The following is a 15,546-nucleotide window of genomic DNA, read 5'->3' on the forward strand; positions in this document are numbered from 1 at the left end:
AAAGAGATGCAAGACCTGCAGCGCCCTCTGCAGACGGCGGGTGGGACAGGTACTTTAAAAATTACCGCGGGAGCCGATAGGGGGAGTGCAGGCGCTTCTCGCCAAGACAGAAGCGTTCGGACTACAACTCCCAGCAGCTACGAGGAGCCCTAAGGCTTGATGGGAACGGGAAACTGTCTAACCTTTCACGTCCCGGCTCTGAGGGTTCCGAGGGTCGCCCGCGAAATCTGATCCGTGATGCGGCGGCCCACTTGGAAGGTGGGCCCAAATCCCGCGACTGCGAGAAGCGCCTAGCGACCCGCGGTGCCAGGGAACGCCGTGCTTTCAAAGTTGGCGTCCGCTGTTCGCCTCTCCTCCCTGGAGTCTTCTGCCTCCTCCCAGAAGAGGAAGGAAGCACAGGTGGGGTTTTTAAGTTCTGAGTCGGATTCCTGAGAACTTCGAGGCCATCCCGACTGAGGTTGATGTCCGCTGTGCTCCGTCTGCAGTATGAAGACTTTGGAGACGCAACCGTTAGCTCCGGACTGCTGTCCTTCAGACCAGGACCCAGCTGCAGCTCATCCTTCTCCTCACGCTTTCCCGATGGATAAAAATGCGGACCCTGAACTGATGCCACCGCCTTCTGAAAGGGACGATCCGCCCCGGTTGTCCCCATATCCCGTGGCTGGCTCCGCTGTGTCCCAGGAGCCAGGGGAGGGGGACCCAGTTTCTCTCTCCACTCCCCTGGAAACAGAGTTTGGTCCTCCTAGTGAAATGAGTCCTCGAATCGAGAAGCAAGAACTTTCTGAAAATGGAAGCCTTACTGCAGAAGAAGCAAACGGGAGCCTTTTTGAGGAAGAAGTGAACGGGCCAGGGTTGGGGTCTGGGAAAGCCATGGAAGATGCGTCTGGGGAACCCACTGCAGATGACGAGGGAGACCCGTAAGTGGTGATGGCAGTTGAGTGTGGAGTCCGGGGAGATGAGGTCGACCTATCCACTGGTCCTCAGACCCGCTTCTCCAGTCCCCTGCCCCATTTGCAGAAACGACCCACGTTTTTGTCCTCCATCTTCCTTTTAGCGCTTGGAACTACAGCTTCTCCCAGCTGCCTCGATTTCTCAGTGGTTCCTGGTCAGAGTTCAGCACTCAACCTGAGAACTTCTTGAAAGGCTGTAAATGGTAAGGATAATAACGGTGCAGGGATCTGACCACCCCCAGAATTTTCACTGTAAAACATGCCAGTTATCTAGGAGAAGGAAACACCAGAGCTGAAGAAGGGGCACGTAACTTTTTTACACTCAGCCTGATTTTTTTTTTTTTGGAGACAGAGTTTCACTCTTGTTGCCCAGGCTGCAGTGCAATGATGTGATCTCTGCTCACCACAGCCACAGCCTCTCGGGTTCAAGCGATTCTCCTGCCTCAGCCTCACAAGTAACTGGGATTGCAGGCATGTGCCACCATGCCCAGGTAATTTTGTATTTTTAGTAGAGATGGGGTTTCTCCATGTTAGTCAGGCTGGTCTCGAACTCCCGACCTCAGGTGATCCGCCAGCCTCAGCCTCCCAAAGTGCTGAGATTACAGGTGTGAACCACCATGCCTGGCCCTGAGCTTAAATTTTATCTAGCATTTTCTGTCTTTGTGTCTTCTGCTTCCCTCAAGGAGTCAGGGGGCTTACCTACCCCAGAGGTAGGTGCAGCCCTAGCCCTACACTTGAAAAGCGTAGATCTGGCCAGCTTTCTAACTCTCTCCTGTTTCTAGGGCCCCTGATGGTTCTTGCATCTTGACCAACAGTGCTGATAACATCTTGCGAATTTATAACCTGCCCCCAGAGCTGTACCATGAGGAGGAGCAGATGGAATATGCAGAAATGGTAAGGATAGGGCTAACTCTGCCCCTTTGTCAATGCTGCACATTTAAGTCCTTCATGGAGATGGAGAAAGTGTAGTCCAAATATTTCCTGTTTCCTGTTCACAAATAGGACTGTTTTTCAAGATGAGTTTCCACGGGTAGCATTTTCTGTCCGAATTCTGAAGTTATTTAGAGAGATGTTTCCCTTTTCTTTAATTAGGAATCTGGGTTTTTATTAAAAAGTATTGAATTTCTTGTGGCAGTATTTACAGATTTATTATTATTATTATTATTATTTTGAGACGGACTCTCACTCTGTTGCCCAGACTGGAGTGCAGTGGTGTGATTTCAGCTCACTGCAACCTCTGCCTCCCGGGTTCAAGCGATTATCTTGCCTCAGCCTCCTGAGTAGCTGGGATTACAACTGCACGCCACCACGCCCAGGTAATTTTTGTATTTTTAGTAGAGACAGGATTTCACCATATTAGCCAGAATGGTCTGGATCTCTTGACTTCATGATCCGCCCATCTTGGCCTCCCAAAGTGCTGGGATTACAGATGTGAGTCACTGCACCTGGCTTTTTATTATTATTACTGTTATTTTGAGATGGAGTCTTGCTCTGTAGCCCAGGCTAGAGTGCAGTGGCGCTGCCTCAGCTCACTGCAACGTCTGCTTCCTGGGTCCTGATTCAAGCAGTTCTCCTGCCTCAGCCTCCCCGGTAGCTGGGATTATAGGAACGTGCCACCATACCCAGCTAAATTTTGAATTTTTAGTAGAGATGGGGTTTCACCATGTTGGCCAGGCTAGTCTTGAACTCCTGACCTCATAATCCACCTGTCTCTGCCTCCCAAAGCTGGGATTACAGGCGTGAACCACTGTGCTGGGCATTACTTACTATTTTTTTGAGACAGAGTCTTGCTCTGTCACCCAGGCTGGAGTGCCGTGGTGACACCTCTGTGTTTAAATGAGTCTCCTGACTTAGGCCCCTGAGTAGCTGGGACAACAGGCATGCGTCACCACGTTTGACTTACTTTTGTAGTTTTAGTAGAGATGGGGTTTCACCATGTTGGCCAGGCTGGTCTCGAGCTTCTGACCTCAGATGATCCACCGCCTCAGCCTCCCAAAGTATGGGATTACAGGTGTGAGCCACTGTGCCCGGCCTATAGATATTTATTGATTGACTACTGATATGTGTTAGTCACTGTGCTGGGATAAAGTGGTGGACAAGACAGATGAAGGGCTGGTTTGCTTTCTGCGTGGGAGATAGACAACAAACAAGAGGAATTATCTTGTTGCTGATGCATGTGAACTAGCAAGCGTCAGGCACAAGATGATAATAAACGCTCTGAAGGAAAGAAACAGAATGAAGAGAGACTAACTAGAGGAACCCACGTTGCATGAAGTGGTCAGGAAGGAGCTCTTTGAAAAGGAGGCATTTGAGCCAAGCCCTGAAGGAGGATAAGGGGTCAGTCACATGAAGACTTTTGGAAAGAGCTTTCCAGGAACTGGCAATGATATTACAAACACCCAGAACTGTTCTTTTTTTTTTTTTTTTAGTTGAGTCTTGCTCTGTTGCCCAGGGTGGAGTGCAGTGGTGCATCTTGGTTAACTGCAGCCTCTGCCTCCTGTGTTTAAGTGATTCTCCTGCCTCGGCCTCCCGAATAGCTGGGACTACAGGCATGTGCCACCACGACCAGCTAATTTTTTGTATTTTTTTTTTCAAGATGGAGTTTCGCTTTTGTTGCCCAGGCTGGAGTGCAATGGTGCAATCTTGGTTCACTGCAACCTCCACCTCCTGGGTTCAAGTGATTCTCCTGCCTCAGCATCCCAAGTAGCTGGAATTACAGGCATGTACTACCATGCCTGCTAATTTTGTATTTTTATTAGAGATGGGGTTTCTCCATGTTGGTCAGGCTGGTCTTGAACTCCCAACCTCAGGTGATCCGTCTGCCTTGGCCTCCCAAAGTGCTGGGATTACAGGTATGAGCCACTGCACCCAGCCATATTTTTTTTTTTTAGTAGAGATGGAGTTGCACTGTCTTAGCCAGGATGGTCTTGATATCCTGACCTTGTGGTCTGCCCACTTCAGCCTCCCAAAGTGTTGGGATTACAGGCGTGAGCCATCATGCCTGGGCAGTTTTGTGTGTTAAAACATCAGAAAGGCTGGGCATGGTGGCTCATACCTGTAATCCCAGCTACTCAGGAGACTGAGGTGGAAGGATCACTTGAGCCTTGGAGGCAGAGGTTTTAGTGAGCCAGGATCATACCACTGTGCTCCTGGCTCACTGTTATCTGACAGAAACAGATCCTGTTTCAAGAAAAGAACAGGCTGGGCGCAGTGGCTCACACCTGTAGTCCCAGCACTTTGGGAGGCCAAGGCAGGTGGATCACCTGAGGTCATGAGTTCGAGACCAGCCTGGTCAACTTGGTAAAACCCCATCTCTACTAAAACTATGAAGATTATCAGGGTGTGTTGATAGGCACCTGTAATCCCAGCTACTCGAGAGGCTGAGGCAGGAGAATCATTTGAACGCAGGACGCAGAGGTTGTGGTGAACCGAGCCTGCGCCATTGCACTCCAACCTGGGCAACAGGGCGAGACTCTACCGAAAAAAAAAAAACAAAACCAAGAAACCCACAAAAAAACAAGAATGATAACAGGACTGTTCGTGGGCAGTGAGCTGACGAACTAGGAGGTAAAGTCTTAGTGGATGAGGGAGGGTGATAAAACAGGGAAAGCTAGCCTGATGACAAGGATTGCAGAGGAGCTAGGGTTTGACAGCAGGGGCATAATGACACCCAGCCACCTCCTGTCCTTAGGTATGTACTGAGGACAGCTGGCTATGAGCATTAAAGCCATCTCAGCTTGAGAGGGCCGTGGGGACAGCTAGGGCCAGGCAGATGCAGGGGCAAATAGATCATTCTGAGGAGATGATGAGAAATATAGTGGGGTGTTATTATTTATCTCATTAGAAATGGGGTCTCGCTCTGTTGCCCAGGCTGGATAGAGTACAGTGTCGCAATCATAGCTCACTACGGCCTTGAACTCCTTCCAAGTAGCAGGGACTATAGGCCATGGCACCATGCTCAGCTAATTTTTGTATTTTTTGTACAAATGGGGTCTCGGTAGATTGTCCAGGCTGGCTTCAGTGATTCCTTTGCCTTGGCCTCCCAAAATGTTGCAATTATAGGCATGAGCGACTGTGCCCAGCTGGTTTTTAGATCCTTGAGTAGGAATTTCAGAGGCCATGGTTAATTTGGGAGGGCTGGGAAGAGTGTGTGTTTGGGGCAGATTAGGGTGTGCTTAGAGCAGTATACAAGTGGTGGTGATGCTAGATGACCCAGAAGAGCAGGACTTCTCTAGTGCTTAATAGGAGGATGGGTGAGGTTGAGTCCGTTTTTTGTTGTTGTTTTTTTGTTTGAGACAGGGTCTCACTCTGTTGCTCAGGCTGGAGTGCAGGGGGCAGTGGTGTGATCTTGGCTCACTAAAACCTCTGCCTCCCAGGTTCAAATGATTCTCATGCCTCAGCCTCCTAAGTAGCTGGGACTGCAGGCATGTGCCACCACGCCTGTCAAATTTTTGTATTTTTAGTAGAGATGCAATTTCTCCATGTTGCCCAGGCTAGTCTCAAGCTCCTGGCCTCAAGTGATCTGCGGCAGGGGTGAGTCTTGTTGGCTCATTAAAAGAAGAAAGGTACTGATTTCCAAGACTGGTCCTGAATGCTTACCTCACATGCAACTCTTAAGAGTGGAGGCTTGGTTGGGCATGGGGGCTCACGCCTGTAATCCCAGCATTTTAGGAGGCTGAGGCAGGCAGATCACAAGGTGAAGAGATCGAGACAATCCTGGCCAATAAGGTGAAACCCTGTCTGTACTAAAAATGCAAAAATTAGCTGGGTATGGTGGCACACGCCTGTATTCCCAGCTACTTGGGAGGCTGAAGCAGGAGAATTGCTTGAATCTGGAGGTGGAGGTTGCAGTGAGTCAAGATCCTGCTACTGCATTCCAGCCTGGCAACAGAGTGAGACTCCATCTCAAAAAGACTGGAGGCTTGCAGACATTGAGTTCTCTGTACAAATTGTAAGGTGTTTTCTTAAGGCTCGGAGTTCAGGAGGGGAGAGGTTGTTTCAAGGCAGGGATAGTTAGAAGAGACTCTGGAAATGTAGGGAGGTTGAATATTGCAGAATTGTAAGAGAAATGGGAGCTGAGTGTGGTGGCTCACACCTGTAATCCCAGCACTTTGGGAGGCTGAGGTGGGTGGATGACCCAAGGTTGGGAGTTCGAGACTAGCCTGACCAACATGGAGAAACCCTATCTCTACTAAAAATACAAAACTAGCCAGGCGCGGTGGTGCATGCCTGTAATCCCAGCTACTCGGGAGGCTGAGGCAGGAGAATCGCTCGAACTGGGGAGGTGGAAATTGCGGTGAGGCGAGATCATGCCATTGCAACCCAGGCTGGGCAACAAGAGCAAAACTTCGTCTCAAAAAAACAAAAACAAAAGTCTGCACGTGGTGGCTCATGCCTGTAATCCCAGTACTTTGGGAGGTCGAGGCTGGCAGATCACATCAGGTTGGGAGTGAGACCAGCCTGGCCAACATGGTGAAACTCCGTCTCTACAAAAAATACAAAAATTAGCTGGGTGTGGTGGCATGCACCTGTAATCCCAGCTACTCAGGAGGCTGAGGCAGGAGATCACTTGAACACAGGAAATGGAAGTTGCGATGAGCCGAGAACATGCTATTGCACTCCAGTCTGGGCAACAAGAGTGAAACTTCATCTCAAAAAATAAATTAATAAATAAAAAGAAAGAAATGGGAATGTTAAAAAGAGAAAAAAATCATTATTACCTGCCACTGCAGAATTTAGCCCTCCGAATTTTTCTACATTTCTTTCTAAGCTCTGTTCAAATACTGAAAGCTTTCATGCGGGTGTAATCATATAGTACATGGTTTTCTACATGCCTTTTTTCCTTTGAACAATCATATTCTAAATGTTTTTCATGGTAGTCTAGTCTTCACAGTTATGTTGTTTAATGGTGTATGATATTGCATTGAGTGCTTATGATAATTTTCTTACCTCCTGTTTTGGACATTGGGGTTGTTTTCAGGATTATTATATCATAAGTTATTCTTTAGTGAACAAATTATCTTCATGTATTTTGGGGGAGGTTCTTCTGTCAAGAGAAAATTTTTTTTTTTTTTTGAGACAGTCTTGCTCCGTCACCTAGGCTGGAGTGCAATGGTGCGATCTGGGTTCACTGCAACCTCTGCCTCCCTGGTTCAAGTGTTTCTCCTGCCTTAGCCTCCCAAGCAGCTGAGATCACAGGCATATGCCGCCATGCCTGGCTAATATTTGTTTTTTTAGTAGAAATGAGCAACAAGAGAAAACTTCATCTCAAAAAAAAAAAGGCTAGGCATGGTGGCTCATGCCTGTAATCTCAGGACTTTGGGAGGCTGAGGTGGGCGGATCACCTGAGGTTAGGAGTTCGAGATCAGCCTGGCCAACATGGTGAAACCCCTTCTCTACTAAAAATACAAAAATTAGCTGGGTGTGGTGGCATGTGCCTGTAAGCCCAGCTACTTTGGAGGCTGGGGTTTCACCATGTTGGCCAGACTGGTCTCAACTCCTGACCTCAAGTGATCCGCCTGCCTCTGCCTCCCAATACTTACCAAATCCCATCAGGTCCACCTTATCTTCCTAATCCATTCACATCTGTCTATTCCACCACTGCTACTTTAATTCAAGGTCCTATTATTTTGGGCCTTATGCTGCTGAAACAGTCCCCTGCCTCCTTTTGCTCATTAAACCCATGTTTACTGACTGCTGATTCTGCACCAGGTGTTGGGGAAGCAGTGGTGAGAGCAAGGCAGATGAGATTCCTTCCTTTTCCCATAGGTATGATGGAAGCAGGGTGGGGAGCACTGAAGACTATAGGAAAGTGGAGCAGGGGTGCCTTGTTCAGCTGGAGGGGTTAGGGAAGCATTCCCAGAGGAAGAAGCATCAAAGAGACCTGAAGGATGATTAGGAGTCACCCAGGAGGAGTCGTTAAGGGAGATGAAGGAAGAATATTCCAGACTTGGAGCCTAGGACATGTGAAAGCTAGTAGATTGAAAGTGTAGCGAGTTGGCACCTTATGGGACCTGAGAGTCAAAATGGCAGGACTCAGAGATTTTAAGAGAATGAGCAGATAGAGATGAGCTTTGAGAGGTGGGTCGGGGTAGCAGCATGGTAATGGAAGGCTAGGAGGAGGAACTGGCAAGATTTGGTATTGGGTTGGACCAGGAGTGGAAAGAAAGTGAAGATGGTAGCAGTAAAGGCTGGTACTCAGATTTCAGGATTGAGCACTGGTTGTGGAGTCCAGGAGGAACAGCAGGTTTGACGGTAGCAGATGCTGGGCCCATTATGGACAAATTGAGTTTGAGGATCCTGTGGGATGGTCAAGTGGCACTGTCCACCAGGCAGTTGGATATATGGGTTCAGGGTAGAGGGGGGACACTGAAGTCATGGTGGGTTGACATCAGCCTGAGGGCCAGCAGATAACTGATGAAGGACGGATGTCCAGACTATTTAAATATTTCTTACAAATCAGTAAGAAAAAGGCAACAATTGGCCAGGTGCAGTGGCTTATGCCTGTAATCCCCACTTTGGGAGGTGGAGGTGGGCAATCACTTGAGGCCGGGAGTTCAAGACCAGCCTGGCTAACATGGTAAAACCCTGTCTCTACTAAAAAATATAAAAATTAGTCGGGTTTGGTGACAACTGCCTGTAGTCCCAGCTACTTGGGAGGCTGAGGCATGAGAATTGCTTGAACCCAGGAGGCAGAGGTTGTAGTGAGCAGAGATTGTGCCACTATATTACAGCTTGGGGAACAGAGAAAAACACTGTCTCAAACAAACAACAAAACCCCCCCAAAACAAAAAACAAAACAACCTAGTAGAACAATGGGCAAAATTTGGCCTGGTGCGGTGGTTCATTCCTGTAATCTCAGCACTTTGGGAAGCCGAGGCAGGCAGATCACTTGAGGCCAGGAGTTTGAGACCAGCTTGGCCAACATGGCGAAACCCCATCTCTACTAAAAATACAAAAATTAGCCAGGCGTGGTGGTGGGTGCCTGTAATCCCAGCTACTTGGGAGGCTGAGGCACAAGAATTGCTTGAGCCTTGGAGGCGGAGGTTGCAGTGTGTGCTGAAATTGCACCATTGCACACTCCAGCGGATAGAGCAAGACTCAAAAGCCTGGGGGGAAAGAAAGAAAGAGAGAGAGAGAGAGAGAGAGAGAGAGAGAGAGAGAGAGAAGAAAGAAGAAAGAAAAGAAAGAAAGAGAAAGAAGAGAGGGAGGGAGGGAGGGAAAGAAGGAAGGAAGGAAGGAAGGAAGGAAGGAAGGAAGGAAGGAAGGAAGGAAGGAAAAGAAGAAAGAAAGAAAATGAGCAAAATTTATGAAAAGATACACCTAATGGCTAGTAAGCATAGAGGAAATATCTAAACTCTCTTACAGTAATGATGGAAATAGAAATTTATGCTGTAATGAAAGCCCATTTCACTGCCTTCATATTAAGAAATATGTAAAAGTCTGGCAATACTAAGAGGATAAAGAACGATCCTTTTTTTTTTGGAGACAGGATCTTGCTCTGTTGCCCAGACTGGGATGCAGTGGTGCAAACATGGTGCACTGCAGCCTCAACTTCCTGGGGTCAAGCAATCCTGCTGCCTCAGCGTCCCGAACAGCTGGGACTACAAGCATGCCACCATGCCTAATTTTTTAATTTTTTGTAAAATTGAGGTCTTGTTATATTGCCCAGGCTAGAATAGAGATTCCTACATGCTGCTGGTGGGAGAGGACATTGGGATGAGTGCTTTGGGAAAGAAATGGACATTATAGTATCTTACAAAGTTGGCAAAGTGCATAGCATAGAGACCAGTAATTTCACTCATCAGCAGAAACTGTAGAGAAACACTTCTACATATGTACAGAATGTTAAAGCACACTAGCCAAAAAATAGAACGACGTCAGTGACTCAACAGAAGCAGGGTAAATCAGTTTGAATGTATTCATGAGTGGAGTACTGTACAGCAGTGAAAAGGTATGAATTACAGCAAAATGTGTTACCATGGTTAAAGCTCACTATCACAGAAGGATACATATGATATGATATCATTACTGTTAGGTGTAGGCTGGGCATGGTAGCTCATGCTTGTAATCCCAGTGCTTTGAAAGGCTGAGGTGGGTGGATTGCCTGAGGCCAGGAGTTTTAGACCAGCCTGAGCAACATAGACCCCTGATCTACAAAAAAATAATTTAAAAAATTAGCCAGACATGGTGGCATGTGTCTGTCTTCCTAGTTACTAGGGAGGCTGAGGCTGGGGGACTGCTAGAGCCCAGGAGTTTGAGGTCACAGTGAGATGATTGCACCATTGCACTCTAGCTTGGGCAAGAGAGCAAGACCCTGTCTCTAACAAAAGAAAAAACTAAGTATAATGACCTGCCAGAGAACGTTAGATACTGTTTTTTTTCACAAATTTCCCATATGAATATATTCCTAGGTCGGGCGCAGTGGCTCACACCTGTAATCCCAGCACTTCGAGAGGCTGGGACAGGTGGATCACTTGAGGCCAGGAGTTTGAGACCAGCCTGGCCAAGATGGCAAAACCATGTCTCTACTAAAAATACAAAAACTAGTCGGTGATGGGGGGATGGAGGTAGCAAACCACCTTGCCATGTGTGTACCTATGCAACAATGCTGCATAATCTGCACATGTACCCCAGAACCTAAAGTAAAATTAAAAAAAGAAAAAAAATATTAGTCAGGTGTGGTGGTGAACTCCGGTAATTCCAGCTACTGACGCTCAAGAATCACTTAAACCCTGGAGGCAAAGGTCGTGCCACTGCACTCCAGCCTGGGTGACACAGTGAGACTCTGCCTTAAAAATAAATAAAGTATAATATAGTCCTAAATAAATGTATGACAATGATAAATTCAGTATATTGTTTACCTCTGAGGGAGAGTTTCTGTTAGGAAAGGGGTTTAAACATAGTTTTTTCTTCAGCTGGATGTTTGAACTGCTTACTTTTTTTCCTTCATTTTTATAGGGAAGTTACTTTTTTTGTTTTCATTTTTGTATTTTTGAGACAGCTTTTCACTCTGTCTCCCAGGCTGGAGTGCAGTGGCACCATCTGGGCTCACTGCAGTCTCTGCCTCCTGGGCTCAAGTGATTCTCATGCCTCAACCTCCCTAGCAGCTGGGACTACAGGCATGTGCCACCATGCCTAGATAATTTTTTTTTCCTCGAGGAGACAGGGTTTTACTATATTACCCAGGCTGGTCTTGAACTCCTGGGCTCCAGTGATCTGCCTGCCTCAGCCTCCCAAAGTACTGGTATTACAGGTGTGAGCCACTGTGCCCTGCTGATGGATTTTTTTTTTTTTTTAGACAGTGTCTCTCTCTGTTGCCCCGGCTGGAGTGCAGTGGTGCAATCTCAGCTCACTGCAACCTCCACCTCCTGGGTTCAAGGGATTTTCCTGCCTCAGCCTCCCGAGTATTTGGGATTACAGGGGCCTGCCATCATGCCTGGCTAATTTTTGTGCTAATATTTTTTTAAAGGGTCAAATGGCACCTAACATGTACTCAGTAAATATTTGAATTACTGGTTAGTTCTTTGTGTCTGGGTTGGGGTATTATTATTTGTTTCTTCCTCTCTAAGTGTTTAAAAAGAAAAAGTAAGAGGCTGGGCATGGTGGCTCACACCTGTAATCCCAGCACTTTTGGAGGCTGAGGTGGGTAGATCACCTGAGGTCAGAAGTTCAAGACCAGTCTGACCAACATGGAGAAACCCTGTCTCTACTAAAAATACAAAATTAGCCTGGCGTGGTTGAGCATACCTATAATCCCAGCTACTTGGGAGGCTGAGGCAGGAGAATCTATTGGAACCGGGAGGCAGAGGTTGCTGTGAGCCGAGATCACACCATTGCACTCCAGCCTGGGCAACAGGAATGAAACTCCATCTCAAAACCTTTTTAAAAGAAAAGAAAAAGTATGAATCTATATGGCTTTTGGTGGCTAAATCTGACATTAAAGTCTGAGCTCGCCCTTGAACATTGAGACAGAGTCTCTGCTCCGTATATACACCCCATCTGCCACAACACTGCTAGAGGCACATGCCTCAGACACCGTTTCCCTCCGAGTGACTCAGGCATTTGTACATCTCTGTCTAGGTCCCTGTCCTTCGAATGGTGGAAGGTGATACCATCTATGATTACTGCTGGTATTCTCTGATGTCCTCAGCCCAGCCAGACACCTCCTAGTAAGTAATGTCCTTTGCCTCTCTGTTCGCCACCCCACCTCCCAGTTTCAAGCGGGTCCTCTTGGGAGAGTCAAGGGCTGCCAGGGTCCTTCAGAAGAGGAAAGCTTGTCATGCTCATCAGAGGGGCTGGTCAGTTGGCTTCCTCCCCTTCTTTTTTCTTTTTTGAGATTGAGTCTCACTCTGTCACCTAGGCTGGAGTGCAGTGGCACAATCCATGCCCAGCTAAGTTTGTTTGTTTTTTTTTTTTGAAATGGAGTCTTGCTCTGTCATCCAGGCTAGAGTGCAGTGGTGTGATCTCTACTTACTGCAACTTCTACCTCCTGAGTTCAAGCAATTCTTCTGCCTCAGCCTCCTGAGTACCCACTTTGCCTGGCTAATTTTTGTATTTTTAGTAGAGACAGGGTTTCACCATGTTGGCCAGGCTGGTCTCGAACTCGTGACCTCGTGATCCACCCTCCTCAGCCTCCAAACGTGCTGGGATTACAGGCATGAGCTACCGCACCTGCCCTGTATTTTTGTTTTTTTGAGACAGAGTCTTGCTCTGTCATCCAGGCTGGAGTGCACTGGTGCAACCTCGGCTCACTGCAACCTCAACCTCCCAGGTTCAAGCAATTCTCCTGCCTCAGCCTCCCAAGTAGCTGGGATTACAGGTATGCACTACCATACCCAGCTAATTTTGTGTTTTTAGTAGAGACAGGGTTTCACCATGTTGGCCAGGCTGGTCTCGAACTGACCTCAGGTGATCCACCTGCCTCGGCCTCCCAAAGTGCTAGGATTACAGGCGTCAGCCACCGCGCCCGGCCATTCCTCCCCTTCCTTTGACAGCACAAGGGTTTCAGTGTCCATGTCTCTCTCAGTGTAGCCAGCAGCAGCCGGGAGAACCCTATTCATATCTGGGACGCATTCACTGGAGAGCTCCGGGCTTCCTTTCGTGCCTACAACCACCTGGTAGGGACCTTCACACTCAGCCCTAGTATTTCTGCTGGCCTGGCTCTCCTTCCTTTAGGGAAGCTGAGGCTTTGCAAGACATGTTTTCAGCCCTTTTCTTTTCCCAGGATGAGCTGACAGCAGCCCATTCACTCTGCTTCTCCCCGGATGGCTCCCAACTCTTCTGTGGGTTCAACCGGACTGTGCGTGTTTTTTCCACGGCCCGACCCGGCCGAGACTGCGAGGTCCGAGCCACATTTGGTAAGCATCTGTGCCTCCATGGGGGGTGGAGAGAGAAGCGTGCTGCCTCCTGCATAGGTCCTTGTGTGAGCCAGGGGCCACCTGTGGAGTTTCATGCCGTCATGTGTACAACCCTGGGAGGCAGCTGCAGCCCAGTTGACAGAGGAGAAAGCAGACTCAGAGCATGTAGGAAACCTCCCCAAGGTCAACCAGCCGGTCAGAGGACGGCTTAATTCCTGAACCCATGCCCTGTCAGCTGTGGAGCTTTTGGTCTCTGAAATCTTTCTAGAAAATTTTTCATGAAGCTGATTCTGTTTTCCTGTAGGCCTTCAACTTGCATCTCTCCAAGGAAAAACTGGAATTTGAGAGGGATGAAGTGGGCGTGGGGCTTGGTGTTTAGGTCATTTGGGAGGATAGATGTGGGAAGCATCAGAGGTCTTTATCCTGCTCCTGACAAACAGCGTGGGGGAGATGTGTTGAGTGCAAGCATGCTGGTGCTGGGATGGGAGACAGAGCTCTGCTTGGTGGGGCCAGGAGCTACAGCCCCTTCCCCACTTTGTTCCTTCCCTCTCTAGCAAAAAGGCAGGGCCAGAGTGGCATCATCTCCTGCATAGCCTTCAGCCCAGCTCAGCCCCTCTATGCCTGTGGCTCCTACGGCCGCTCCCTGGGTCTGTATGCCTGGGATGATGGCTCCCCTCTTGCCTTGCTGGGAGGGCACCAAGGGGGCATCACTCACCTCTGCTTTCACCCCGATGGCAACCGCTTCTTCTCAGGAGCCCGCAAGGTAGGGGTCATACTCTGAGAGCTCAAAGCAGCTGGGCAGGAGTGGGGATGTAGTCTGCAGTGCAGGGGGATGGTGATGGGGATGGGGAGAAATCCCAAGCTGACGGAGTGCCTGGAGACCCTGAGGGAGGCAGGGACATCTAGGGCTTGGGGGGCCACTCCAGGTCCTGTTCTGTGTCTCTAGGATGCTGAGCTCCTGTGCTGGGATCTCCGGCAGCCTGGTTACCCACTGTGGTCCCTGAGTCGAGAGGTGACCACCAATCAGCGCATCTATTTCCATGTGGATCCGTGAGTGGCCGTGGCTCCTTCCCACACAGGGCCCTGATAAGCCTAGGAATGTCAGGGCTCAGCTGTGGGGTCCCAGCCCCTGGGTGTGGGGAGTTCCTGCCCCGGGGATGATGCCTCTGCCAGCAAATCTCTCCTCTCTCTTCCAGGACTGGGCAGTTCCTAGTGAGTGGCAGCACGAGCGGGGCCGTCCAAGTGTGGGACACGGGCGGGCCTGGCAATGATGGGAAGCCGGAGCCTGTATTGAGTTTTCTGCCCCAAAAGGACTGCACCAATGGCGTGAGGTCCTCACTTCAATTCCAGAGATGTTGGGGATTGGGTTGGGGAAGGAGGTGAATCCCAGAGGGAGCAAGTGTTCTTACTGAAGGTGCTGACAGACCCTCTCATCTCTCCCTCAGCCTGCACCCTAGCCTGCCTCTCCTGGCTACCGCCTCCGGTCAGCGTGTGTTTCCAGAGCCCACAGAGAGTGGGGACGAAGGGGAGCCAGAGCTGGGCCTTCCCCTGCTCTCTACGCGCCATGTCCACCTTGAATGTCGGCTTCAGCTCTGGTGGTGTGGGGGGGGCCCAGACCCCAGCATCCCTGATGACCACCATGGCGAGAAAGGGCAGGGAGGGATGGAGGGAGGTGACAGTGAGCTTATGTAAAAAGGTTTTTATGATACTAGAGTCTTTGTGTCTGTTTGGGGAGGCACATGAGTGAGGTGGGAGCGGGCAGGGGAACTGGCGGGCTCCCTTGTCCAGCAGCAGTGGGTATGGCATATTGTTCCTGAAACCAGGGATCGAGAGGTGGGACTAGGCAGGAGCCAATGGGGTGGCTGAGCTTGGTGTGAAGTCAAGTGGGTGGGGGTGGGGCTTCATGCCATTGACTGGTTGGTTGCTAGGCAACTTGGTAAACTGAAGGGGGAAACCTGTTTGAAATCTCACTCCCAAGGTGGGGGCAGCAGGGGTCAGGGTGAGCCAGGCTGAGCAGAAGCTGGGTCAGACTGTTGGGTGTGACCGTGTGAGACTGTGCAGACAGTGACAGGGTGACCGTCACCTAAATTCCACACTGTTTGCCATGTTCCAGCAGCACAGGGACCATTACTCAGCTCTGAGGGGAGCAGGAACCTGTCCCTCCCCTCCCCAGGGCTCTCCAGGAGGCAGACAACCCAGTTGCCAGAGTCAAGGACACACGAAAGAGTAAACGTGTC

General features: G+C 49.3%; 1 protein-coding gene across 2 annotated transcripts; it reads left to right on the forward strand.

The window, feature by feature from the left end:
• Positions 1–151: 151 nt before the first annotated feature.
• WRAP53 (WD repeat containing antisense to TP53) lies at positions 152–15,017 on the forward strand. Of its 2 annotated transcripts, none has more exons than XM_017972323.3 (10): positions 152–917; positions 1,055–1,153; positions 1,733–1,844; positions 12,033–12,121; positions 12,961–13,069; positions 13,177–13,309; positions 13,864–14,072; positions 14,256–14,359; positions 14,506–14,640; positions 14,755–15,017. In XM_017972323.3, the coding sequence occupies exons 1-10, from the start codon at positions 487–489 to the stop codon at positions 14,999–15,001; spliced, it is 1,668 nt and encodes a 555-aa protein (XP_017827812.1). In that variant the 5' UTR covers positions 152–486; the 3' UTR covers positions 15,002–15,017. The 2 variants fall into 2 exon arrangements, with proteins under 2 accessions (XP_017827812.1, XP_002747993.1); XM_002747947.6 differs by having other exon boundaries at positions 12,979–13,069.
• The last annotated feature ends 529 nt before the right edge of the window (positions 15,018–15,546 follow it).

This window comes from Callithrix jacchus, chromosome 5, assembly GCF_049354715.1.
Source record: "Callithrix jacchus isolate 240 chromosome 5, calJac240_pri, whole genome shotgun sequence".
Lineage (NCBI taxonomy): Eukaryota > Metazoa > Chordata > Mammalia > Primates > Cebidae > Callithrix > Callithrix jacchus.